Here is a 26,791-nt window from a genome sequence, read left to right on the forward strand (position 1 = left end):
AAAAAGTGACATTAAACCCCAAAATGAGCAGAATTTATTCTGTTTAGGAGAGGGACTGTCTTTTTCATCCACCCCTCCAGCTTATGTTTGCAGAAATTTTGGAGTGGGCTCATTAGACCAGAAACTGAGGCTTCCAGGCCTTTTTTATAAGTTGAAAGCCCTGTGGCTGGCTGGAGACCAGCCAGCCACAGGGGAGGAGTATTTTCCAGGGGTGTATTTTCCGAGGGAGGATTTTCCGTGGTGGGTATTTTCGGCAAGTTCGTATTTTCTGGGGGATATTTTGCTGTGGGGTATATTCCGCGGGTGGGTATTTTACTGGGGGGGGGGGTATTTTCCGAGAGGTATTTTGTATGTAGGAGTATTTTTCCCAGGGGGGGGGGTTCCACGGGGGGATAGTATTTTCCAATGGGGGTATTTTGTATGTGTGGGTATTATTATTATTTTTTAGGGGGGGGGGGGTATTTTCCAGGGGAATTTTTGGGGGGATATACACCAGCCACCGAATGTGATATGGTTTTGAACAAAATGGTTAAGCCCAATTGAGCCCTTTTATTTATAAATAACAGTAATCGACTTCGATAGACTAGATTACATAGATTACATAGAACTGTAATAAAGAATGAAAAAATTAAATGTTTCCTCTTTAGTAAATTTAATAAATAGAAAAATATTAAGATTTTAAAGAATAAATATGAGTATATGTATATTAAACTAACAGTGTAGATTTATTTGTATATTTTAGTAGAGTGCAAACTTTGTTCAGGTCTTGAGAAGGTGTAGGGGTTGTGAGCCCCGATCATGTTAGTTTCCGCTGATTTTGAGTTTGAGTCGGTTATTTATTGTAATATCTAATCGTTTTGGGTTCCGTTTATTTATTGATGCTGATTTGTGGTAAGTAGTGACAGCATAATACGTCCTACGGAAGCCCCATCCCTTCGCATCCCGATCCAGACACTTTTTTGAATTTCTTCAAGACGCAAGTGTCAGTTGCATCATAGGAAATGTTTACTCTGGTGTTGTTTGCTTGTTCCCTAGTACTTTTTCTGTTTTTTAAGAAACCTACGAGGGCCAAGGAAAAAACCTTCAATGGTCCCTTGAAATGAGCCAAATCAGGATTTCTAAGATTGTTACCAAATAGTTTCTTTGATTCTTTAAAAAATATCTAAAAGACCTCATCGAATTAAGAATTCTTTGGTTGTTATGTTTAAAAAACCTTCAGAACCCACCAAATGACGATTTCTCTAGTTGTTACTTTATAGGTTATGCTTGTTACCTAATACAGAGTCCTTAAAAAACCTTCAGGGACCCACCAAATCAGGATTTCTTTGATTGTTATGTAATAGGCTTTGGGTTTTAGTCCATTTGTCAAGCGGGAGAATTTTATTAAGATTTTTTTAAGATATTTTCTTCAAGACGTTTTTTAAGACATAACAAGACGGTTTTTAAGACACTTTTCTTAAAGACATTTTCCGGACGTTTTTTAAGACATTCTTCTGCAAGAAGTTTTTCTTCATTATTTATGTAGCTCTTATGCAAAACAGAATGTTAACCAGTATTAAGGATGACGCATTCACACATAACTTGCTTTCTTCAGGGCCCGTGTGGAACCCCTGCTTGTAACTGAGGAGGACACTAAGGGTCCCCCAACAAAATCACTGGGGGCCTTAGCATTCAATTCTGTCATGGGTCCTAGAATTAAGTTTTATTAAGGCCCTAACCTAACTACCGGGGCCCCCTATCATCCAATTCAAATGGCGCCCTAGCATTCAATTTCATAAGGTCCCTAACCTAACCACTGGGGCCCTGGTATCCAAATCCATCGGGGCCCTAATCTAACCAACAGGGCCATAGCATCCAATTTTATCGGGAGCCCTTGTTAGCGATTTTAGCATGGACCCCTTAGCAACTAATTATAAAGGGCTCTCAGTATCTAATTTCAGTGGGGGCCCTAGCATCCAAAACCAGCGGGGAGTCCTAGCATCCAATTTCACCCGGTCCCCTAACCTTACCTAACCACTGGGACCCCTAGCATCCAATTCAATCGAGGCCCTTAACATCCAATTTCATCGTGGCCCCTAGCACCAAGTTCCATCGGGTCCTAGCATCCGATCCCAGCGATAAGACCTTTTTCAAGAAGTTTCAACATTTCTTTGATTCGTACGTAATAGGGGATTGTATACTTATGTTAAGGATAACGCATTCTAACGTGACTTGTTCCTTCAGGCCTTTTTGAGGAATCCCCAAATGTAACACTGGATGAAAACACATGGCTGTAACATAATACTCTAAGAAATTTTTTCTTCCAATGCGTTTCACCAGGGAACCTTTACATTCCAAGGAATTTATGTCCACATTAGGACTTGAAAGGGGTTTTACCTCAATAGAACTAGGCCTTGGATATCTGGAACAACAAGTCATTCTATTATTATTATTATGTTCGTGTATATTAGAACGATTGAATGATTTGCGTGTCTCAAAACCGTGTAGCTATCAAGCAAAGTTATTAATTTTGGCTATGTTAGATGAAGCTGCTTGCTACATCCTATTAATGTTCTAACACGACCTAGACATGACTAGGTTGTGTTAAATAGCAGATGTTACATAGCATCGGTTTTAGATATTTCATTGCATAAATGATTAGATATCGAAGTGTTTTCTTAAATCAATGAATCTAAAGGACACAAACTTTTATACATACAAATTTTATTAATAAAAACAAATTCACAAGCATTACTAAAACACGGAAAGGCGGTTAAAGCATAACAAACGATAAAACAAAATGTGAGAAATGCTTAAAAAGCATAAAATCTAAGCAAACAGAACCATGAATTAAAAAAAAGGCCGGGATCCTACCAACAAATACCAGAGAGAAGGTTTGTTACCAGAGGCAAATTTAAACCATATTAAGATATTTGAGGGTTTTTATGAAAATGTCTTGTTTCCTTAAAGCAAGACTACACATTCCCAATTGACAAGCAAACATTTGAATACAATTTTCTCTTCAAATTTCACATAATCTCCTTAGCGCTAAATCTAAGCCACGTTAAGATATGTTTAAGGCTTTTAATGAAAACACCTCATTCCATTGACTGATTGTTGGATTTCACTCTCCCTCAGTGGAGAAATTCTTTTAACACCTCCCGTCTTAACTTTAAGCTGTTTAACAGGTTAGTCCAAACAATTCACGCTACCATGACAATATGTGGTTGTACCGTAGAACACAGAAAAAAGCAATTCAAATTCAAAAAATGGAAAAAAACAAAACATGCAAAAAGCTTATTAAGGATAAAATACAAACAAAAAGGAACCATGAATTAAAGAAAGGTGGGATCCTACCAACCGATTCCAGAGAGAAAGGCTGGTATTATCGGTAAATTTAAATCACATAAAGATATTTTTCAGGGCTTTTAAGAAAAAACCTCGTTTCATTGGCTAAGTGTTAGATTTCACTCCCCCTCAGTCGAAGAAATCTTTTAATACCCCGCAGCTTGACTTTATGCTCTGTAAAATCTTAGTCCAAGTAAAACACGTCTCTGTGCCACACTGTTACTAGCTCTCGACCGATCTCTAAGACCTTTCATCTTTCACATGACATTTCTCAGATATGTTTTTGCTAAAAATTATGTGAATCTGTTGGTTCACGTTTTCACAAGCCAACCATCCATGATACACCATCTTAATTAACACCACAGTCAAAGTCATGGCCAATTGTAGAAAAAATCCAAGACAGATTATCCAATTAAGTGGGCATCCCAGTCAAGGTTAATTTGACCCCTTTGATTGCCGTTGTTACTGTCTCCCATTTGGGCTACACAATCATGCATTAAATCCATTGGTTCATGTTTTAGCAAGCCAACCTTCCATGATAGAAAATGTCATTTCACACGACTGTGCAACACTATGACTGACCTCTGCCACCTTGTAGCACCCCTTCATCATTCCTAAGACATTTTCCAGTTATTTTCTTGTTAAAAATCAAGCATTAAATCCATTGTTTACTGTCTTTGCAATCCAATTTTCTGTGATATTCCATGCACGTTCACGCAACTGTATCACAGTATGACGGGCCATCTGATACCCTGTAGCACCCCTAATCATTCTCAATATACTTTCCTGGTATTTTCTTGTTAAAAACCATACATTAAATCCATTGGTTCATATTTACGCAAGCCAACCGACCATGATACACCATCTCAGTTCACACCACCGTGTCATACTATGACTGGTCTTTTGGCACGCTCTAGTACCTGTTATCATTCCTAAGACATTTCTTAGATTTTTTCAATAAATTGATAACCGATTCTGCTTCTCCTGCTTCTTCCCCAACCCCAACCGATTTTAATTCTACCACCAATTTTTCCACCAATTTTAATTCTAGTCCCACCAGTCCCAATTCCAATTCTGGTTCCGTTTCCACCACTCCCCCCCACCAAAAAATCCCACATTTCTGATTTCACCAATCTTCGCGAATTACCTAAATCTTGCAAGTTATTATCAAAATCGAGGATGGCTCTAGCAAATCTTTGCTCATATTATTACACTTCTTGCACTAAACTATCAAAATAACAAGAATGTCCTGATATAACAAGAATCTTGTATTGAATTATCAAAACCACAAGTGATACTATCAGAATCATGCAAGCTATTACCAAAATCTTACATGGTTCTATCGCAACCTCGCAAATTATTAAAGAAATATCTTCAGAAACAATTAAAACATGACTGCTAATACCAAAATCTCATATGATGCTATCAAAATCATGTGATCTATTAACGAAACTTAACATTGTGCTATGAAAATTGTGTCTGCTATTAAGAAGATTATCAAATTCTTCATGTATTATCAAAACCTTACATGGCATTATCAAAGTCTTGCAAGCATTACCAAACTCTTTTGTGATATTATCAAAATCTTGTCCGATATTATGGAACATCTTGCACTACATCATCAAAATCTCGACTGATGTAACGAGAATCTTCTATGGCAAATCAAAACCAAGCACGATATTATCAGAATAATGCAAGTTATTAACAGAATCTTACATGATATTAATAAAACCTCAAATGTTATTAACAAAATACTAGCAACTACAGTCAAAACGAGTCCCCCATTACCTAATTCTAATATTGTGCTATCAAAATCTTGTAAGCTTTTAACAAAGTTTAACATAGTGCTGTCAAAATCATGTCTGCTATTATCAAGCTTATCAAAATCTTGTCAAATATTATCATAACCTTACGCGACTTTATCAAAGTATCTCTTGATGTTGCCAAATCATTTTTAAATATTATAAAATCTTGTATTGCATATTAAAAGTCTTGTGAGATACTAGGACAAACCATTCCGGTATTATCTAAATCTTGCAAATTATTATTAAAATCTAAAATGATTCTAGCAAAATCGTGTATGATACTATCAAAATATTATCAAACATTACCAAATATTGTGTGATATTATCAAAATCAGGTCTGAAATTATCAAATATCTTGTGATATATTATCAAAATCACAGATGATAAATGAGAATCCTCTATGATATTATCAAAACTTTACAAAATGTTATAAATAAATTGTAATAAAATCATGCATGGTATTATGAAAATTATATCTTATATTAACAACAATATTTTTCGGGTAATATCAAAACATGTCTGATATTATCAAATCTGACATTATGTTATCTAAATCGTGTCTGTTTTACCAAATTTAGCATAGTGCGATCAAATTGTGTCTGTCATTATCAAGATTATCAAAATATTGCCATATATTACAAAAACCATGCATGAGACTATCAAGATTATCAAAATCTTGTCAAATATTATCAACCACTTATATGATATTATCAAAGTCTTTCAAAATATTACCAAATCATGTTTAAATACTACAAAATCATGTGTTGTATTTTCAAAGGCTTGTGAGATATTATAAAAATCCTTTCCAGAATTACCTAAATCTAATTCACAAATATTTGTATACAAATATACAAATATAGAATTACAAATATAAAATCTAGAATGATGCTAGAAAAATTTTGTTTGGTACTTTCAAAATATTATCAAGCATTACCGAAATCTAGTACGACATTTTCAGAATCATGCCTGAAATTATCAAATGTCTTGTGCCACATTATTAAAATCCCAAATGGTATAATGAGAGTCTCTATAATATTATCGGAACCTGACATAGTGTTATCAAAATCTGGCAATTCATTTACAAAACCATGCACGGCATCATTGAAATTCAACCTGATATTAATAAAAAATATTTTTATGGTAATAGCAAAACGTCTAATATCGTCAAATCTGACATTATCGTCATTATCTGAATCCTGTCTGCTGTGCCTGTCATTATCAAGTTTATCAAAACCTTACCAAGTATTACCAAAGTCTTGTATAATACTATCAGAATCTTTTCTGATATTATGAAGCATCTCGCATCAGATTATCAAAACTTCAACTGGTTTAGTGAGAATCCTTTTTGAAAATATCAAAATCATACTTTGTATTATCACAATCATGCAAGTTGTTATCAAAAACTTGCAAGGTAATATCATTTGATCTCGCAAGTTATTAAAAAATATTTTCAGCTATAATCAAATCATGACTGCTAATCACCAAATCTAATATGATACTATCAAAATAAATTTAACTATTAATGAAACTTAACATAGTCCTATCAAAATCATGTCCGCTAACATTAAGATTATCAAAATATTGACAAATATTATCAAAACCTTACATGATATTATCAAATCTTTTGATATTACAAAATCCTGTTAGATATTTAAAAAAAATCTTGTCTTGCGTTATCAAAGTCATATAAGATATTAGGAGAATCCTTTCTAGCAATACCTAATTCTTGCAAGTTACTGCTAAAAATCAGAAGGGTTTTAGCAAAATCGTGTCTGGTAATATTAAACTCGTATTCATTATTACCAAAATCTCTTATGATATTACAAAAATCTTGTCTGATTTTATCAAGCATCTTGCACTAAATTATAGAATTATCGTCTTATATAATGAGAATCCTCTATTGCATTATTGAAACCTTACGCGGTATTATCAAAATCATACAACCTATTAACAAAACCGTTTAAAAGACGATATTCTGATATCTATCTTAAGAAATTCTGAAGTTATAAATGGCACAACAACTGATTCTTTACTTAGGTTACATTTTGTTAACTGATTTTGAGTTAGGCTCTTTTGGGTGTAGTAAGCATGTGCGTGCACGCTTACTAGGTATATATCTTGATAATAACTTGCAAGATTTAGGGAATTCCGGAAAGGATTGTGATAATGTCTCACAAGACTTCGAAAATGCAAGACAAGATTTTGTAATATTTGAACAAGATTTGGTAATATCATGCAAGACTTTGATAATATCATGTAAGGTTTGGTTCATATTTGACAAGATTTTGGTAGTGTCATACATGAGTTTGGTAATATATGGTAAGATTTCGGTAATCTTGATAATGGCGGATGCCATTTGATCGCGCTATATTAAATTTGGTAAAAGCAGACACAATTTAGATAACATCATGTCAGATTTAACGATATCAGGCAGGTTTTGATATTACCAGAAACTGTTTGTTAATATCAGGTAGAATTCTCATAATACCATGCATGATTATGCTAGAAACTTGCAAGATTTTGATGATACTATGTAAACTTTGATAAAATCATAGAGGTTGCTAGGGGAACCCTGTCAGAATTGCTCGCTAGGGTCCCCGATGGAATTATATGCTAGGGCCCTGGTGGTTATGTTAAGGCCCCGATGAAATTGGATGGTAGAGCCTCATATGGAATTGGATACAACGGCCCCGGTGGTTAGGTGAGGGGTCCGATGAAATTGCATGCTAGGCCCATCTGAAATTTGTTACTAGGGGCCCCGTTCGTTAGGTTTGGGGCCTGATCAAATCAGATGCTAGGACTCCAGATGAAATCGGATGCTAGGTCCCCCAGTAGTTACGTTAGGGGGCCCTCTGTGTCCTCTTCAGTTAGAAGCGGAGATTCCACACTGGCCATCAACAAAGCAAGTTACGTGTGAATGCATCATCCTTAACACTGGTAAATATTTCCTATTGCATAAGAACTAAACTAATCACGAAGAAAATCATCAAGAAGAAAACTGTCTTAAAAAAATCTCGATGAAAAGGCTCTTAAGAAATGCATTGAAATTTTTTGAAACGTCTTCAAAGACGCCTTGAAGAAAAATACTTTAAAAAATGTCTTATTAAAATTCCCCCGTTTGATTAGTGGACAAAACCCTAAGGCTGTTACGTAAAATCAAATAAATCCTGATTTGGCGGGTCCTCGAAGGTTTTTTTAAGGGCTCTCTATTAGGTAACAAGCATACCCTATAACGTAACAACCAAAGAAATCCTGATTTGGCGGATCCCTGAACTTTTTCAAACGTAACAAGCAAAGAAATCCTGATTTGGCAGAGTCTCGTAGTTTTTTTTAATAATAAAAGCTATTAGGTAACACTCTTAGAAATCCTGATTTGGCTGGGATCCCTGAAGATTTTTTCCCTGGCCCTCGTAGGTTTTTTAAAAATCAGAGAAAGTATTAGGTAATAAGCAAAAATAACAACCAAAGTAAACATTCCCTATGACGTAACACACACCTGCATCGCTTAGAAAACATTCCTTATGATATGATATAACAGACACTTGTGTCTTGAAAAAGTTTAAAAAAAGTTTCCGGATCGGTATTCGAAGGGATAGGGCTTCTGTAGAACCTATTATGCTGGCATTACTGTGGTAGTTCTACGCTAGTTAGATTGTTTGATTTTATTTTATGCTCATGTTTGGTTTATTGGGGCTCTTTACTTTCCTTGAAAAATTTATTTTATGAAAAAAGTTTTTTTGATTAATTATCAGTAATTAACGGAAATATATTGGGAGAAAAATATTTATGTTTGATCTTTTTAATTAAAGAAATAATAAAATTGATGCTTTCCCTAAATATTTCATCGGGTATTTCCAGATCAATAATTTGTGTCTCTCTTTTTAATTCTATCCTAATTTGAATGTCTCTTCTCTTCTTTTAAAATCATTTTCAGCTATATGTTAAATCTCCTTCTATCTGTTAAATGTCCTTGTCTTGTTCGAGTGTTTTTGTTTTTTTTATATATTTTATAAAAGTGTTTTATACTTGTTCTCTGTGGTCCATTACAAGCAAAGCTTCTTGGGCCTAGTAACCGCTTTACATTTGTAATAGTTTTTCTTTTAGTATTAATAAATTGATTGATGGATTGATTGGTTATCAAAACTTGTCAAGGGCGGGACAAATTGTTCCAAAAAAAGAAATATGATTTCCAAAATTATCACTAGTGTCCAGTTAACACACTAGCCCTTACTAGAGTAAAAAGAAAACAGTTCCCATATCAGTTTGGGAAGAAACTGGGATTTTGAATGGACAAGGAAAAAAAAATTAAAAGTAAAAGTAAATTTTTCAATCAGATCACCGGTAACCGATTTTCACTGATGGGGGGATAAATCCTGGTTACCAATTAGGAAAATACAGGGAGGAAGCATGGATTTTGCTCCATCCTCTTCTTCTGCATAAAGATGCGAAAAGGTATTTTTCAAAGTTTCAAAGGGTAAATTTCACTCTAGAAAAAACAAACACCAATCTAAAGGCATTTTTCCACATCTAGGAGGGTAATTTTACACCCTTCCATTCGTGTGCATCTATAAAACATGGTGAAGAAGCAAAATAACTATTGGCTACTGATAAATAGTATTATAATTCTAATGATTTCTGGTTGACTTAAGGATTTTTTCAATAATCTAGTGATTTATTTGCTGATTAAGTGATTTTATTCAATAGTCTTGTGATTTTTTTTTCAACGGGCGGCAATCCCCAAAGAGTCTTCTAGAGACAGTTCTAGACGTTTACCCCCCCCCCCCTTTTAAAAAAAGGACATTCTAAATCTGAGAAACAATTTCAAACGTTTTTATTAGCATGAGCACAACTCAATATAGGAAAAGTCAAAACAAAAATAATACTTGAAAAAGTGACCGGTTGGATATCAATCATGCTAATTCTTTGTACCAATCCTTCATGTTGTCTTAATGTCAATCATGTCAATTCTTTGTATTCAAATAAAAACCAGGGTTTTGCAAAAATATTAATAGAGAAGAAATAAATAATGCCAAGGAAAAACACTGAAATAAAGTATATTCATATGTTCCAGAATCTGAGACCTTTCACTGGAATCTATAAATCAATACCGAACTTAACTAGTCGATAAATACAGAGCATTGTTATAAACGTCAAAAGAAGATATCTTGGTACAAGTAAAAGGTCTTGAGTTGCAAAATAAGCCGTCTCGAACAAATGCTATTAAAAGTCACCATAATAAGACTTTACTTGTGACTATGAAAGAAGTCAGAAAACGGAAAAACTTTTAGGGATTCTGGTAGCAGATAAACTCGTTTTGCAGAAAATTTAGTCAAAAATAAAAAGAAAATTATATGACAAAAAAACAAACGCAGAAAGATCCGAAAGTTTAGTTAAGGTTTCGAATTTTTTTGCATACTTTAAAAGGGTAAACAATACTATGATTTTTTTATCTTTTGTTACTATAAATTCATTTTATTTGTAACTTATTTCCGTTTTTCTGTTTTAAATACACGTTTTAATAAATTTACTTTTGCTTTTTTATGTCCATACAACCGTTTTTTCTAATATTTGGATTATTATTTTCAATTCAATTGAATTGAAATAATAAATTTACTTTTGCTTTTTTATATCCATACAACTTTTTTTTTAATATTTGGATTATCCGCAAAATTTGATTATCCACGGCCCTCACGCCACCCAGTTCCGCGAATAATCGAGAGTTGACTGTACTCAAATTAAACATCAGGTTTCAAAAGGAACTTTAAACTTTTTGAAGACATCATTTCTATATTAAACGAAGTCTTATTATTTAGATGCAATAAGCCGGCAACAGGCCCGAACTGGTGCTCGGTTTATCGTGTGCAATAATGATACTGCCGCTCGTGCACTCGATGTAAAAACCCGCTGTCCTGATATCAAGGAGATTTTTTGTCTTGGAGACGCTAATGGATGTATAAAGGTTGCTGACCTTGTTAAGGATGACGGCTCTGGTAAGATGCTCTTAGCAGAATCTAAAAGTGTGTTGTTCTTGTCTCAACTCTCATACCTCTAAGAAAATTACCCTAGCCCCTCCCCACTTCTGAGTACTTGGCCTGGGTGCATCATTAATCCAGCCAAATACCTTATATTACTTGACACCAAATTAAGGTTTTTAAAGCAATATCGAAGTGAGTCATCTTCTTCATACAGAATCGTCAATAGTTCCTTTGTTTTATTAAATATGGAAAAAAAAAATAAAAATTTCAGTTGAAAGTAGGGAGTAACATTAAAACTAAAAACGAACAGGAACTATACATAGACGAAGGGATTTCCTTCTCCTCAGTACCTCGCTCTTTACGCTAAAGTTTGACTTTTTGTTCTAATTATTTAAGAATGACTCCTGATGTACAAGGACCGTTTAATTAGAATAAAAATATTTTTACAAATTCAAAAAGAAGCATTTTGATAAAAAACAAACAAAAAAACACTTTTTGTGGAAGGAACGAGGTACGGAGGGGGGGGGGGCAACCCCCTCATATACGTAATAATCTCTGTTCATTTTAAGCTGTTCGATTTAAATTAATGATGGGAAAAGCAGCTCTCCCTCCCATTGAAAATTCCCTTACCCAAAGGAAACTCCTCCATGGAAAGATCCACACACTTAATCACCCCCCCCCAGAACTCCCCCTGAAAATATCTTTGTACTTCCCTATAGCCAATACTATATGTAAGCAACGGGAAAAGGTCAAAACTTGCAACCCTCCCCCTGAGGGCACTGGATGGTCAAGTTATCCACAAACACATAGTTATTAGATCTTTCGATCATGTTGGAGAGAATGACTATATCAAATTTTGATCGAATAATTTTGAATAAAGTGGGGAGTGGGAGGGGCTAGCTGCCCTCCTATATTTTTGGTCACTTAAAAAGAGCACTAGAATTTTTGATTTCCGATAGAATGAGCTCTCGTTTGATCTTCTAGCATCACTGGTTTGACACGATCACCACTGAGGACAAACAAACAAACGAATAAACACCCATCCATGATCTTGCTTCTGGCAAAACATTCAAAATTCCACGTTTTTGTGTATAGGGGCTTGAAAATGTACAGTAAGGTTCTTTGATATTCTGAATCACATGGTGTGATTTTTGTTAAGATCACTTGATTTCTTTGGGTTGCTTTTCCCCTTTTAAAAAAATTAGTCAAATTTTCCCAGGTTCGTAGCTTTTGAATAGTAACATTAAACTTCGTGAATTTTACATATTTTGAATTAGCATCTAAATCTGGATTCTTTTGATGTATTTATTATTATCAATATTTTGCTTCTTACAGTTGCAGCTACTATTGAATCGCATCGCTCCTTACTAACAATTCGTTACCACGAACTGTTTGATACACCAACAAACAAAGAAATATAACATATTTTAATCCATTCTGGGATTCTTTGGGCTTGAAAAACAAACATAATATGACCAGGTGCTTCAAGAGTTCCTGGCTTTTTATTAGTTGACAAGCTGACCAATCCTGTATCTTCCGTTAACGAATGAAACCTAGCTTGAATTCACCAGTATAATTTTACCGACACTTAAAGTTGAGTAATTTAAAGCTTTAGGATGATAATTATTACAACATAAAAGCTATATATGTGTCCCATATTATAAGATACTTTTCTTCTCATCCTTGCCCTGATTATGGTTGTTATTACGTCTTTGACGTTTCAGGCGTCACTTGTTGACACAAAAGTGCTATTACCCACATGAGAGACGTTATGGCGTGACTTCGGTAATGGTTGCCTTTCATTCCCTTTTAGTGAAGAACTAGACGGTCTTTAAAAATCTTTCAAAAATGAAAACCACGGGGACACAATATAAAGAAACAAAGCCAGTGCAATACCATAATTATATTCTACAATTAATACATAGGACTTTTATAGCATAAGAACTTTCTATGGTACTTCTATGCCACAATATTTTGCCATCAAAAGGTATACCTGGAAGGACCAGTTCATTCAGTGCTCTTATCAGAGTCAGACACATTTAAGACCTCTGTGGATAAATTAATGCAAAAACGTTATCTCAAGGATAATTGGATATATATCCAGTCTATTAGTTCATAATAATTGAGACGGAGTTGTCAATCTGGACTTGTCCAAGTTAAAGATAAGAACGGGGCAACAATTAGTGATAAGAAAAGAGTTAAAGAGAGATCGGCAGAACATTTTGAGAATATGCTAAACCAAGACAGAGTTGCAGGAATAGTTATAGAGGAAAATGAAAAAGTTTGTGATACCTTGGACGTAAAGGGAGATCTGTTTTGTGAGGAAAAATTAGCGAAAATGCTAAAAGAATTAAAAAATAATATGGCTCCAGGTGCTGATAGTGTGGTAAATGAGTTTCTTAAATATGGGGGCTCTGAGGTTAGAAATAAGCTACTGAAGATTATGAGTATGATTTTTGAAAAAGGAGAAGTACATAGCGATTTTGGGAAATCCTTAATTAAACAACTGTATAAGAAAGGTGATAAGAGTGAGTGTGGTAATTATCGAAGCATAAGTCTGGTCTCTGTAGTTAGCAAATTACTCATTAATATGATACTTTTTGGACTGAGAGTTGCTGTAAAATAAGTTTTTAGAGAAGAACAGTGCGGTCTTAGAAAGGTAGAGGATATGTGACCAAATTTTCCCTCTTAGGTTAATAATTGAGAAGTGTTTGAGCTATCAAACACTTTCGGTCTTCAGTTTTATAGATTATGAACAAGTGTTTGATTCTGTTGATAGATGAGCTTTAGAAAAGGTCTTACCCTTGTATGGTATACCAGATAAATACATTAAAGTGATTAGTACTATATACATGAATAACACTGGTGCAGTTAAGGTAGAAAATGAGGTTAGCAGCTGGTTTTGTATTAAATCAGGAGTTAAGCATGGTTGTGTTTTCCTCCCCTTTTATACAGATCATTTTGTTGAATTTTGTCTTAAGAAACACAGGAAAGGCAATAGGACACCACGGATCCAAATGGGGAGGAAAAATTCTCCTGGACTTATATTATGTTGATGATTTAAGCATCCTAGATGAAAGTGTGAGCAAAATCAATAGACTCTTAGAGGTTTTGCGAATTCAAGGTACTAGAATAGGCTTGAAAAGGTGGCACTGGGTAACGAAAGGATTGACCAGGTGGACAGATTCACTTACCTTGGACGTATTATTAGTAAAGACGGTGGGAGCAGTGAAGATGTTGAAAGTGAAATAGCCAAGGGTTATGGTGTTTTTCACAGTTAAAAAAAAGCTTGGAAGAATAGGAAGATAATTCTGTAAACCAAGCTTAGAATATTGGAAGCTACAATGATGACAGTGGTCAAATATGGCTAGGAAGCATGGGCACTCCAAAACGCAGATGAAGATTTGCTAGATGTTTTCTAGAGAAATTGCCTGCCGATTGTTCTGGGTACCCGACTGACTGACCATATTTCAAACAGTAGACTGTAAAAAAAAAAGTGTAGTTCAATCCCACTTTCTAGGGCTATAATGAGAGAAAAGTTGAGATGGCTAGGGCAAGTTCTGCGGATGAAGGATGACAGATTGACAAAGATTGTCCTTTTTGGCCAACCTCCTAGGGCTAAACAGAAAGCAGGTCGTCCGCGGTTGGGGTGGAAAAATGTCATAAAGAAAGATTAAAAGGAACTGAGAACTTTTTGGGAGGGTGTAAAGAGGGAGGGTTTCAATAGATTGGGATGGAGGAGGAGCATGAGTAACTGTGTTGGTTTCAGGCGCCTTTGTGCTGCGGTGAGTTGTTGTTAGTAATAGTAGTAATACATATTGGGACGTAAAAGCAAAAACATTGGACAATAAGGTATGACTAGTACATTAGAAACCTCAGCAGATAACTCTAGCTTGAACCTGAGTTTATCAATACAAATTGCAGACTTTAAGCAAATTCTCGATGGCGTAAAAAATGCTAATGAGTTAGGTTATATTAGCAATCAATTAGGAACTCTTACGGCAAAGGTCAGTAAATTAGAAAAAGACCATTTGCAAAAAAAAAAAAAATGATAAATAATACTTAACTGAAAAGTGGAAAGATTGAAAATGATCCGTCTAGCCTCAAATTGCAAATAAAAAAATGTATCGATGAAATAGTGAAGTTAAGAAGAAAACATAAAGATTGTTTGAGTCAGATTGTGAGGATGGAAGCCGCCAAGTTCGAAAATAGTGTTATGATATGGAACGTGGTGTGCGAGGACATTGATAACGCTAAAGTTTTATTCACAGAGGCAACTCGCGGTTGATTAGAAATGCCAGATGTAAATTTCACGGTCACTCAATACGATGAAAATCATCAATTTTTGAAGGTGACACTGAATAAAAAAGATGAAAAGTTAGCTATGATAAAAATGCTAGCAAGCTTAAGGGTAAGACATTCCATGGCAACAATTGCAACTTGTTTATTAGCAACCATATTCCAGCCGAAACTCGTAAAATATGTAAGCTGTTATTGATGAAACCATTAGTGTAGATTGCCGAAATTCTTTGATGTCAGAAAAGACGAACTCCAATAAATCCTCACTTATTTGCCCTTATAGATGTTGAACATCGTTTTGTTGATTTATAAGTTTTAGTCACGTTTTCATGATTAGAGAGGAATTCAAAATATAGTTTATTTTGTAGCATATCCTGGAGCTGTGAAGCAAGATTATGACGATATCATCTATGTACCTTTTGCGCCAGGTACTGGTTCAGCTTTAAATGGGGTCTGTCATACTAATCGAAGTCTTGGCTCATGTATTTATACAATGAGGTATGTTCTTGCTAGATATAGTCATTTTTTTAATAATCCGTTTTCTCTTTATTTTTGTATCTTGGCTCATGTACTTACACAATGAGGTATATTCTTGCTAGATATAATCATTTATTTTAATACTCCGTTTTTTGTTTATTTTTTACTCGTTTATTTAACTTGCTTTAAGGTTAGTGAGATTCAATTTAATTAATTGCTACTAAGAAACAAGCTTAAGAGTAATAGCCCTTGGAGGTAAAATAAATCAATTTTTAACAATAAGTGGTAAAACATACCATTTGATAAATGTAATGGCTTCTAAGGTTAAAATTGATTGGAACTTGTTCTTTTGTTATCTGATTGTAAACCTGATGATTATATTATATATTTTTTTGTTTTCAATTAAAAAGTAATGATACAAAATCAGATTCCTCGGTCAAACAGTTATTGAACGACAAGTAAAAAGCTCTGGTTAAAATGAATCTTGTTGTTTCCCTTTTGAACTGATCAAAAAATGTTGAGAAATGTCAGCGTTAGCAGAATCCGTATCCTTTTGAATTATGTAACATTAAAATTTTTTAAGTATAGGCGGGAAAAGAGAGCTGACATCAATACACGAATCCTCTAAAAAAGCTTCGGGCCAAGGCACTAACTTTTCGTTTATTTAGGCTGTGAAGAATACCTTTTGAAAGCAATATCACAATCCCTTCATGTGAAAAAGTATTATTATTCACAACCTTTCTGTCACTAGGGCCTAAAAGTGAACATTTTCTGGGCAGGACGAGTTCTCATAATGTTGAATTTAATATGGTTATTACGTAATAGTTACAGTAAGACCTTTAAATCTTTTGTAAATGCTAATTCTCCCAAAGATCAGCTAAATGGGAATCTAGGCCTCCCATCTCCAGAAACTGGTAGCTATACACTTATTGACAGTTTTTCCTCTGATTCTTAATCAGATAAGTTGTTATAAATAAACTTCGGAGCTTCGAATGGCTTTTAAATTTTACGTTTTGGAGATTATAATTATGGATAATTATTAGCACTCGCATTGCATCACAAATTCTTTTATCATTTCTTATTTGGTTCTTAGTACAAATTTTACATCACCAGACTACCTTGCAGCCTTAGAAGAGCCGTTATTAGGGGGGAGAGGTGCTGGGTCTGCTGCCCTAGGCGTCGCATCTGGGGGATGTGGTGGGAGGATTACCCACTTTTATCAAATCTGTTACTTTGATTTGGCCTTTTTTTGCTTATGTCTGAGTCGGAAGCTCTGATCCGTAGACTCTAAAGACAAGCTTTATTTCCAATTGATCACAAAGTCAATAAAGGCTTAGAAAAATGGTGTTTTCGACAAAAAAGAATGGACCCAAGCCCCGTTGTGCTTAAGCTAGAAAAATCAATTTCGCTTAAGGAGATGCATAGATAAAATATGCAGAAACAATTACAGAAACAATCCATAGCTATCGCTTAAGAATAAGTTTTATTGAATTTTGCTGCTTCGTCGTGTCTAAGTATTCTTTGCATGTACAGCAGGTGTGTGATATTGTCTCTGTTTCAGCAGAAATGGTAGTTTTTAACAGACGTGCAGAATTCTCGTCATATTAAAAAAAATTTTAAATACTATTTTAAAACAAATTGAAACCAAATTCAAAAATAAAATCAAAATACAAGTAAAGAGCCAAGTTAAAACTTAAAAAAGGAATTTTCCGTAAAATGGAGAAGGCTGCTTCAGCCTCAACTTTTCGTTGAGCTTCGACTCTTTACCTCAATACATCAATATAATACCAGACATGGGAATCCCCCCCATATTGTCCCTTTAGGCAAAACTAAATTCAGGAAGGGATTCAAGGGTTCAATTTAACATCCATGTATACAAAATAATTCACATTAGCTTGGATTGAGGTTGGAGAGGATGCCGTTGTCTCTGAGACAAATTTAACGTACATGAAGCCTGACTGTTGGAAAAATTGTCATTGTCCACGAGTTCCGAAGGGTTTTTTTTATATCTAATTCTTTGTATGAAAATTTTCCTGTCTAACTGATGCTAGTAGAGGTTGTGGCAAACTAAGAGGTAGATTTGAGAAACAAGAATTAATTTTACGCAAAGCATTTGGTATGTCCCGGAGTTGAATAAGATTTTGGGTGTCAAATACTTCATATTTGTTATTTCCCTATTTCTATGAGGATTTATCCGACCGATTTTAAGTCAAATCTATTCGTATTATTTATATATTATTCATGTATTTAATATTATTTCGATAATGGGCAGGAGATTGTGTTGTACTGTATTGAGATATTGACCAACTGTGAGCTGTGAGATGACACACCTCATATTGTGTTTGAGCTATGAAAGTCAAGATTGCTTAAAAGATACGCATAGATGAAAATGCTCAGTTATAATTAAAATGAAATCCATAGAAGTCGCTTTAGAATCAGTTTTCTTGGATTTTCTAACTAAATCGTGTCTAAGTATTCTTGGCATGTACAGGAAGCGTGTGATATTGATTAATGGTTATATACATCTAGAGCAAAGAAGCCGACTAAGGGCCTGAACGTCATTTATTCAGCTTGGTTGTTTCATTTGGGTACAATTGAAATGGTTCTTTCTGGCATGAAGAACTTACACACGAACATTACTCTATCGGTTTTTAATGAAGAAACTCTATTTCAAGCAATTAATGATCTGAAGGTAGGGCACGTTTTATTTAGTTTGCACAGTTGCTTATCTACTTACATATAATCTTCCATGAGAACGTTAAATATTTTATTCACCCTGGTCCAAGTTTTAAAGTCATAGACCTAGTTATATCATTTATCCCGGAGAAATGCTCTCTTTTTATAAGGGTTGTTAGTAAAAGCAACTACAAAAATCAGCTCAAATTTCCTTAGTTAACGTTCCAACTATTACGACGGCATCAGATGGAACGTAAAAGTTAGTTTTTAGCGAGTCTTAGTAACTTTATGCATAGTCTGGATTGCAACCAGCTTTAATTCTGCAGAATGAGCGATGATTGTTTGGGCTATCCACTCTTTCTCTTGGTATTTATCTATGTCCCAAACTGATGCCACATCTTCAAGCAATTTATAGAGTAATCATAGATGCTACACAAATCAAAGTCGAATTTCCTTGTCACAAAACTCCAAATTCTTACTTCTCTAATGAAAGATCATAGTTCTCTGACTCTTTTCATTTATGCATCGCTTGCTCAAGAACATTGGCTCCATTTTCACCACCAGAAGAAGAGTGCCTTTAGACACTGGCGTATTTATGATTTCCGTTCGAGGGCTGGGCACCTGCTAAATGCGTCAGGAAGTCCAGAAATTTACCAGAAACTAATATAACACTTCGTCGGACCTTGGCTAATACAGCATCAACAAACAAAACGTGGGAACAGAAGTTGGCTTTGAAATACTGAAGCTCGGTGGTTAAGAAATCTCGTATCAAGTTCTTCACATAGCTGCTCGAGGTATGGGGAAAATACCAAGCCTTTGTAAAGAAAAAAGATGTTTCTGAAGAGGCGAATCGCCAACGTCGGCCTCTTAGTATTGAGGCGGGTGTCCCAAAAATTTCAACTGTCTTGACTGCTTTTCCATAAAGAAAGGAAATCTGCTTTCACTAGCCTTTTTAATACAGAATTGCATAGATCGATATGTTCACAGTAATTAAGTAGATCAAAAATTTTTTTTCTACAGAGAAACGGAAATTGAAAGCAGAATCGAAAACCGCTTTTCACGAGAAACAGAGGGGAAAATAAGCTGAACTAGGTAATTGCTGTTACTAAAAAGTCGTCTTTTGCCATTAGACCTGAATTAGACTGGTTGTCCTCAAAACTTTCCGGCACTCCAACATCAGCACAGAAAAGCTCCAGAAAATGGACAATACTATCATGCCTTCCAACTCACAATGTGCCGCAAAACCGTAGTTACTTTTTTTGTATTCATCAGAGCAGAAGCTAATGACTCAGTTTGTTTGTGGGAATAGGAAAAAAGAACAACTTCTTGCAAGTACCAATATAGAATTTGAATTCAGTCCAGCCTAATGGCCTTCGCCAGGGGAAGGTTTAAGCAATGCAAAGCATAATGCGTGGTTTTCGTATATCTGCTTGAGTGTCCTTGTAGAAGCCAGACATGCATTTACCTCCATCAAAGCCAATTCCATCAAGTGTTTAATGTCTTACCCAAACTCTAAAGAGATTATAATAATCCCCCTTGCAAGACCTATGCCAGTCAAGTCCTTTGCAATCTTGAAACACAAAAAAGAACTTTTTTCCGATTTGATGACCTTCATAGAAACAGACGACAAGAACAAGCTGCTTTATAAAATTTTTCGTTCTATTCAAAATTGTGTCCCAACCGACATTGCCTACACTATCTACGATATCACTCTGCTCTAGAAGAGACACAAATTTCACGCTTTTAGCGGATGATTGGAAATGCACCCGCAATCTTGTGGTTCTGCAATCTATCATCAATCAGAACTGCCCTCTAAATACCGCTTTTTTCAACACTTTTCGTAAGGAGATCAATTTTTCACAAACATCCCACAGGGCTAATTCGTAAAAACTACAGTAGCCTGGACAATTGGTTTTAACATTTCTCAGTTTTCAAAACTTTTCTTGTGGTATTGCAAATTCAATCACTGGTCAATTGGAATGCTTTTTTCTTCTTGTATTTTTATGAACATCTTAGTTTTTTTTTACCTCAGTTTTACGATACGGTCTTTCATTATGACACTTGAAGTCAGCAAGAGCATCTTTAAGATTAGTATAAAGCTTCAAAACTAAGCATCCAGGCATCTCATGTGAGCCTTTACTTCGTCTTAGATTCGGCAAATACGAAGCAAAGTTTGTAGAATGCATCTTTTTTGAAGGGCAGACGACCAGCAGTGAATACTTTCCGAGACATGTACTGTGAAATCGACGAAGTTTTGTCACTATATCCTCGACATTAATGTAACCTGTTTCAGAAAATTCAAAGTTCCTTCCTGGTTTCCAGTGCCTCCACCTTAGGTCCAACTTTTGAGCATCAGTAATCTGGTCATGGCTGTCAAAGGAGTCCAGACCGACGTCAAGCAAGATGATTATATGCACAGTGACTGAGATGTCTTCTGAATGTGGGTCTATTTTTTAAAAGGGGTTATTAACGTTTTGGCTTAGAAGTTATTCCAATGTCTTAAGAAAATGTAGGCTTACTTGAAAAGTTGCTTAAACTCACAAATTTTTGAACTAAAGCATTTAACTGTTTTTCCGAGATTGAAACACAAAATGGAACTTTTTTCAATCAAATAACCCATAGGTATTTTGTGTGACTCTTTTAATTAACACTAGTCACGTTTTTTGTTCAAGACCAGACCACAGACATTCCTCTTAAGTCCTCTTCCCTTTCTACTAATTTGACTCTTTTATTAACACAGGAGTTCTGACGGCTTTTTCCTCGGATCGTGATCAATGAAACACCGCATTCATATTCAAAGTTTTCATTAAAATTTAGCGGTGTTTTATAACCTCGAATAACCAATAAAAAATGTTTTTAATTCTTAAAACCAGCCAAATTTCGTATTTTATTTGATTCTTACACTAATTCCAAGAGGAGATGGGAGACGTGACCTCAGAGTAACCATTTTACTTTCTTTATAGGCGTTAAGAGAAAGGACTTGGTTCGTAAAAATGGAAATGAACTAAGGTCTCAGAAGATAAGGGAAAAAAAAATACAACTATGGTTGTCCACCAATCCGTTCTCGCATATTTTGCGTCATCAACAATCCTCGTCACTTATTCAGTTAACTAAAAAAAGAAACTAGTTTTTTCAACTGAAAGTATGGAGCAACATTGAAATTTAAAACGAGCTGAAATTATTATGTATATGAGGGGTTTGCTCCCTCGTCAATACCTCACTCTTTGCACTAAAGTCCAAATTTTGTTCCACTTCCTTAAGAATAACCCATGAATCACAAAGGCCGTTTAATTTGAATAAACTTTCAGTTGAAAATACTTGTTTGTTTAGTTTAATTTCTGATCCTTTTTGAAATAATGCCTGGAAATCTGGCACCCTCTTTATGGAAAATTCCGTTCCCCCATGAAAATTTCTCCATGAAAATATCTTCCCACGTAACCCTCTTCCCCTAACCCCCCCCCCATCCGAAAAAATCCCCCTGAAAATGTCTGTATACTTCCCAACAATCAAAAATATTTGTGTGGACAATGGGTAAAGTTTATAGCTTGCAGCCCTTCCCTCGGGGACTGTGGGGGATTAAGTCATTCTCAAAGACATGGTTATTAGAATTTTTCAACTATACTGAACAAAATGGCTATCTCAAAATTTTGATCGGGTGACATTGGGGAAAAATGATTGTGGGACGGGGGCAAATGTCTACAATAGGGTTTTCTGACACGCTGCATCTGGTGTGATTTTTACTAAGATTTCATTACTTTTAAGGGGTGTTTCCCCCCTTCTCTCGAAAATAAAGCGAATTTTCTCAGGCTCGCAACTTTTGATGGGTAAGATTAAACTTGATGAAACTTATATTTTTGAGATCAACATAAAAATTCAAATCTTTTGGTGCATCTATTGGTATAAAAATTCCGTTTTTTAGAGTTTTGGTTACTATTCACCCAGGACGCTCCTTACTTAAGTTCGTTACCACTAATTATTTGAAAAGGATCTTAGAGCACATATTGACAAAATAGAGCACAACAAGCAAAAATAGTGTGAGCTGTTTTTTTTAGACTGAGTTTTGAGATTAGAAAGTTTGCGACCATAAAGTAGTCACTGTAATTCTAGTTCTTGTAAGCGTTTTCATTTCACCCCATCTTGTCCAAGAAATTCAAAAATCTTTTCCTTTCGTTGCGCTTTGAATTTGAGAAAAAAAAAACAAACAAAAAAACTAGAACTAGTGAATAAAAACTCTGTAAAAAAAACTACTTCCGCTATGCAGCATAGCTTCTTCGATAGAGTTATAAACTTACGGTGGCTGCTTTATAATTCTGCTTTATATTTCTTTACTTTCTATTCGAAAGTATTAAAGAAAGTTAGTGTATTGCTACGGTTAGGATTTGCAAGTAAACTATTTAATTAGAATTTGAAGGGAAATCAGATATTAAAACCATTGTTGAGGTTTTTATGTTGGTCAACATAGTTGAAGATAATTTTAAATCAACACCCTATAGAAAAGTCAGGTCGACGACTAGCGTCAATGCAATGCTGTTGTAGTTCAATCTTTCTCGGGCATTTATAACCATCATAATTGGAAAATGGTGTATAAAGCTATGATAAAAAAGCTATCTTATTAATAATTCCTTTGTCTAGACCGGTTTTTTCCAGGAATGAGATGAGTCGAGTACCTTCAACCCCTCAACAACTGAAACAGTAGGAATCAAAGCACCATTTTCATCAACTATGCACAATGTTTTATTTTTTTTTTAAAAAGGATAAGAATACTGTAGACACTTTTGTTTTGTCATTAAGATACCTGTCAGTATATATTGCGCTTTCTTTTTAAATATCAGAAAATCACCTCGAGTCGAATACTAGCAGTGAAGCTTTTGCAGCTTCCAAGCTGATCAAACGTAATCACGATAGGTATGAAAAAAGACTTGCCGGAGACTTGAGCATATGGGTGGAATGACTGAGAAAATGACAATTCTTGGCTAAAGACGTGACAGAGATTTTTAAAGTATAGGAACTATACCTAGACATATATATGAAAGATCTGTAAACGAGATAAAGTCTACAGCTCTACATCAATTCCAATATACTGTAAGAGTATATGATAAAAATCAAGGGGACTGCTGAGGGCATGCCAGTAAACTGCTCAAAAAAATCTTTGAGAATTTCAGGGGAGAAGCAGGCCCTCTAGTCCTCTCCCCCTTCCTCTAGATACGCCTCTGCCCTTAGAAGTACTTTGGCAGTATCCCATTTAACTTCTTCCTTCCCTGATTAGAGGAGAAAACAGTTTGATGACAGCCCTGTGGTGGGCTCAAAATTTCCTTTTATGGCAAACAAGAAAGGAAACATCTTGGTAGCCTAACGGTCCACAGATTGATACAAGGCTTGTTAATGGCTGCGCATATGGAGCTTTCTCGTTTTTTTAAAATCTCAACAGCAATTTTTTTGAAAAAATTAGCTCCTATCAGTCTAACTGTAAATGATAAAGAAAGCAATCAATTGTTGTTTAATCTTCCATCGAAATTTTTCCCAAGCTGGTACATATACTTATGATTTGGCTGAGCAAGTCTTTCTCTTTTAAGCTGTAAGTAGGTTTAGCTAGTAAATCAAAATTTGCTTCCCATTTTGTGATTACCTTTTATTTTCTAGCCCGAAGTTGCGTTTCTCAATCAGCCACAAGTAGCTTCAATTGCTAACACTGATATTGCAGAACGACATGATCTATCATCAATTCGTTGTGTTATATCTGGGGGACAGTTTATTCCACCTGAAGTTGAAAGGATGGTACGCCAAAAAATGCCTAATTTAAAAACATTCTGTAAGGTAAGGTTCATCAATGACAGCAATTCTTCCTCAGTTTTATATATTGTTCTTGGTTTAACAAAAATTTTGCTTTTTGGATTTTGACTAATTTCATTAGTTCTGTGTATTCCAGTAGTCTCTTTAAAAATTAGCTATCATAATGAGAAAAATTTTGAATTTTCGTTAAGATTATGATAATTTTGTTATTTTCAATCATATTTGTTCGTTTGGTGATTATATCTAGGAAACAAATTATTTTTGCATCCGTGCCTAACAGACGTTATGATGAATAAAAAATTTGTAGAATATTTACGTTACAAAAGAGAGATTATCCTAAGGAGAAAACCTAAATGAAAGGATTGATATACCATATCATGCTTCAATTTCTTAGTGGGCAGAAGTCACGGATTTTGTCATAGAAAATGACCAAACACAAATCTTTCTCAAACATAACGGACGTTATGATAAATAAAAAATACTTATAGAAAATTTACGTTACAAAAGAGAGATTATCCTAAGGAGAAAACCTAGATAAATGGGTGGATATAACATAACATGCTTCAAGTTCATAGGGGGTAGAATTCACGGATTTTGTCATAAAAAATGACCAAACACAAATCTTACTCAAACATAACGGACGTTATGATAAATAAAAACTATTTATGGAATATTTACGTTACAAAAGAGAGATTATCCTAAGGGGAAAACCTAGATAAATGGGTGGATATAAAATGTCATTCTTCAAGTTCATAGCGGACAGAAGTCACGGATTTTCATAAAAAATGACCAAAGACAAATCTTGCTTAAACATAACAGACGTTATGATACATAAAAAAATATTTATAGAATATTTACGTTACAAAAGAGAGATTATCCTAAGGAGAAAACCTAGATAAATGGGCGAATATAACATATCATGCTTCAAGTTCTTAGTGGGCAGAAAACACGGACTTTGTCATAAAAAATGACCAAACACAAATCTTGCTCAAACATAACGGACGTTATGATAAATAAAAAATATTTATGGAATACTTACGTTACAAAAGGGAGATTATCCTATGGAGAAAACCTAGATAAATGGGCGAACATAACATATCATGCTTCAAGTTCTTAGTGGGCAGAAACACGGACTTTGTCATAAAAATGACCGAACACAAATCTTGCTCAAACATAATGGACGCTATGATAAATAAAACAGATTGGTAGAATATTCACGTTAAAAAAATAAGATCATCCTAAGGAGAAAACCTAGATAAATGGTTGAATAAAACATATCTTGCTTCAAATTCCTAGTGGGCAAACACAAATCTTGCTCAGACATAACGGAAGCTGACCGGTAATGGGAATTACGACATTAAAATGTCCAAATTTAAGTCGATTTGGAAAGGGCAAAGGGAAGAAGTTGACCGCCTTAATCAACGGGAGAGGGTATCACTAGAACATTCATTGCCCAAAAAAAAACAACATCTATAATGTCAGTGTAAAGCAAAGCTTTCATAGAAGAAGATAATTCTGTACCTCCCTCTATAATTGCTTTAAAACACTGATGTGTGAACCCAAGATTAATGTGTTGCTTTGCAGGGGTACGGAATGTCAGAATATCCTCACGGAACCATTACTGCACCGATTGGCAACCATGTATTTGACTTATCTGCCATGACTGAAGAAACTAGTGAGTTTCTTTTTTATTTAAGGAGTATTTAGGCTAGGATATGCGATTTAATATGACGATTACAAGAAATATGGCAAGGAAACATCGACTACTACCACTATCATTACAAACAACACATTATAGCACCAAGCCCCGAATGAGAAATTTTACTTGTACGAATGAAAAGCCTCTTTCTGAGCTTGATCACTCTATGATATAGTATATACTTTTTATGTTTAGCTATATGTAAGTGTTGAGCTGGGTAGAAATTTTGGGGTTTACAACTTGGCGTGGTTCTTAATTTTGGTAGACGTAATGGTTGAAATTTTTATAAATCATATCATGCTAAATAAATCAGACCAGATGAGAAAGAAAACCCGAAAAGAAGAAAAACGAGGACAAAAAATGACAATGCAATACAAATATTTTGGCCGACATCTCCGCTCAACTATTTATCAGGGGAAAATTTCGTCTAACTCGCCCACATAGATCTGCAGGGTCAGCCATTATTATTTTTTTTTCAGCCTCTAAAATAAAGTCGTCAGCCACTATTCATAAACTTTTGTCTATGAATAGATTTATAGGTTAGCCGCGTAAAAAAGAATTTTTTAGGGCTATCCCATAAAAATTTAGGAGATTAGCTGCATATTATAATTAACAAAATCTTTCTGAGAAACAACTAAACACAAAGAATAGATTATTTACATTAATCATATGGATACGTTGAGGCATTTTTTCTGTTTTTCTTTTTTTTTGATTTTACAATGAATTTTCGATCACGATAATCT

The 26,791-nt window shown here is 34.8% G+C and overlaps 1 protein-coding gene across 1 annotated transcript in view; it reads left to right on the forward strand.

The window, feature by feature from the left end:
- The window catches only part of LOC136024938 (uncharacterized), a 49,375-nt gene that overhangs the window by 3,835 nt on the left and 18,749 nt on the right, over positions 1–26,791 (forward strand). The window contains exons 3-7 of the mRNA XM_065700528.1: positions 10,946–11,122; positions 15,775–15,904; positions 18,413–18,575; positions 24,200–24,373; positions 25,934–26,024. Coding sequence (XP_065556600.1) covers positions 10,946–11,122; positions 15,775–15,904; positions 18,413–18,575; positions 24,200–24,373; positions 25,934–26,024 — 735 coding nt within the window. The remainder of the gene's footprint in view (positions 1–10,945; positions 11,123–15,774; positions 15,905–18,412; positions 18,576–24,199; positions 24,374–25,933; positions 26,025–26,791) is intronic.

This window comes from Artemia franciscana, chromosome 3 (assembly GCF_032884065.1).
Source record: "Artemia franciscana chromosome 3, ASM3288406v1, whole genome shotgun sequence".
Taxonomy (NCBI): Eukaryota; Metazoa; Arthropoda; class Branchiopoda; order Anostraca; family Artemiidae; genus Artemia; species Artemia franciscana.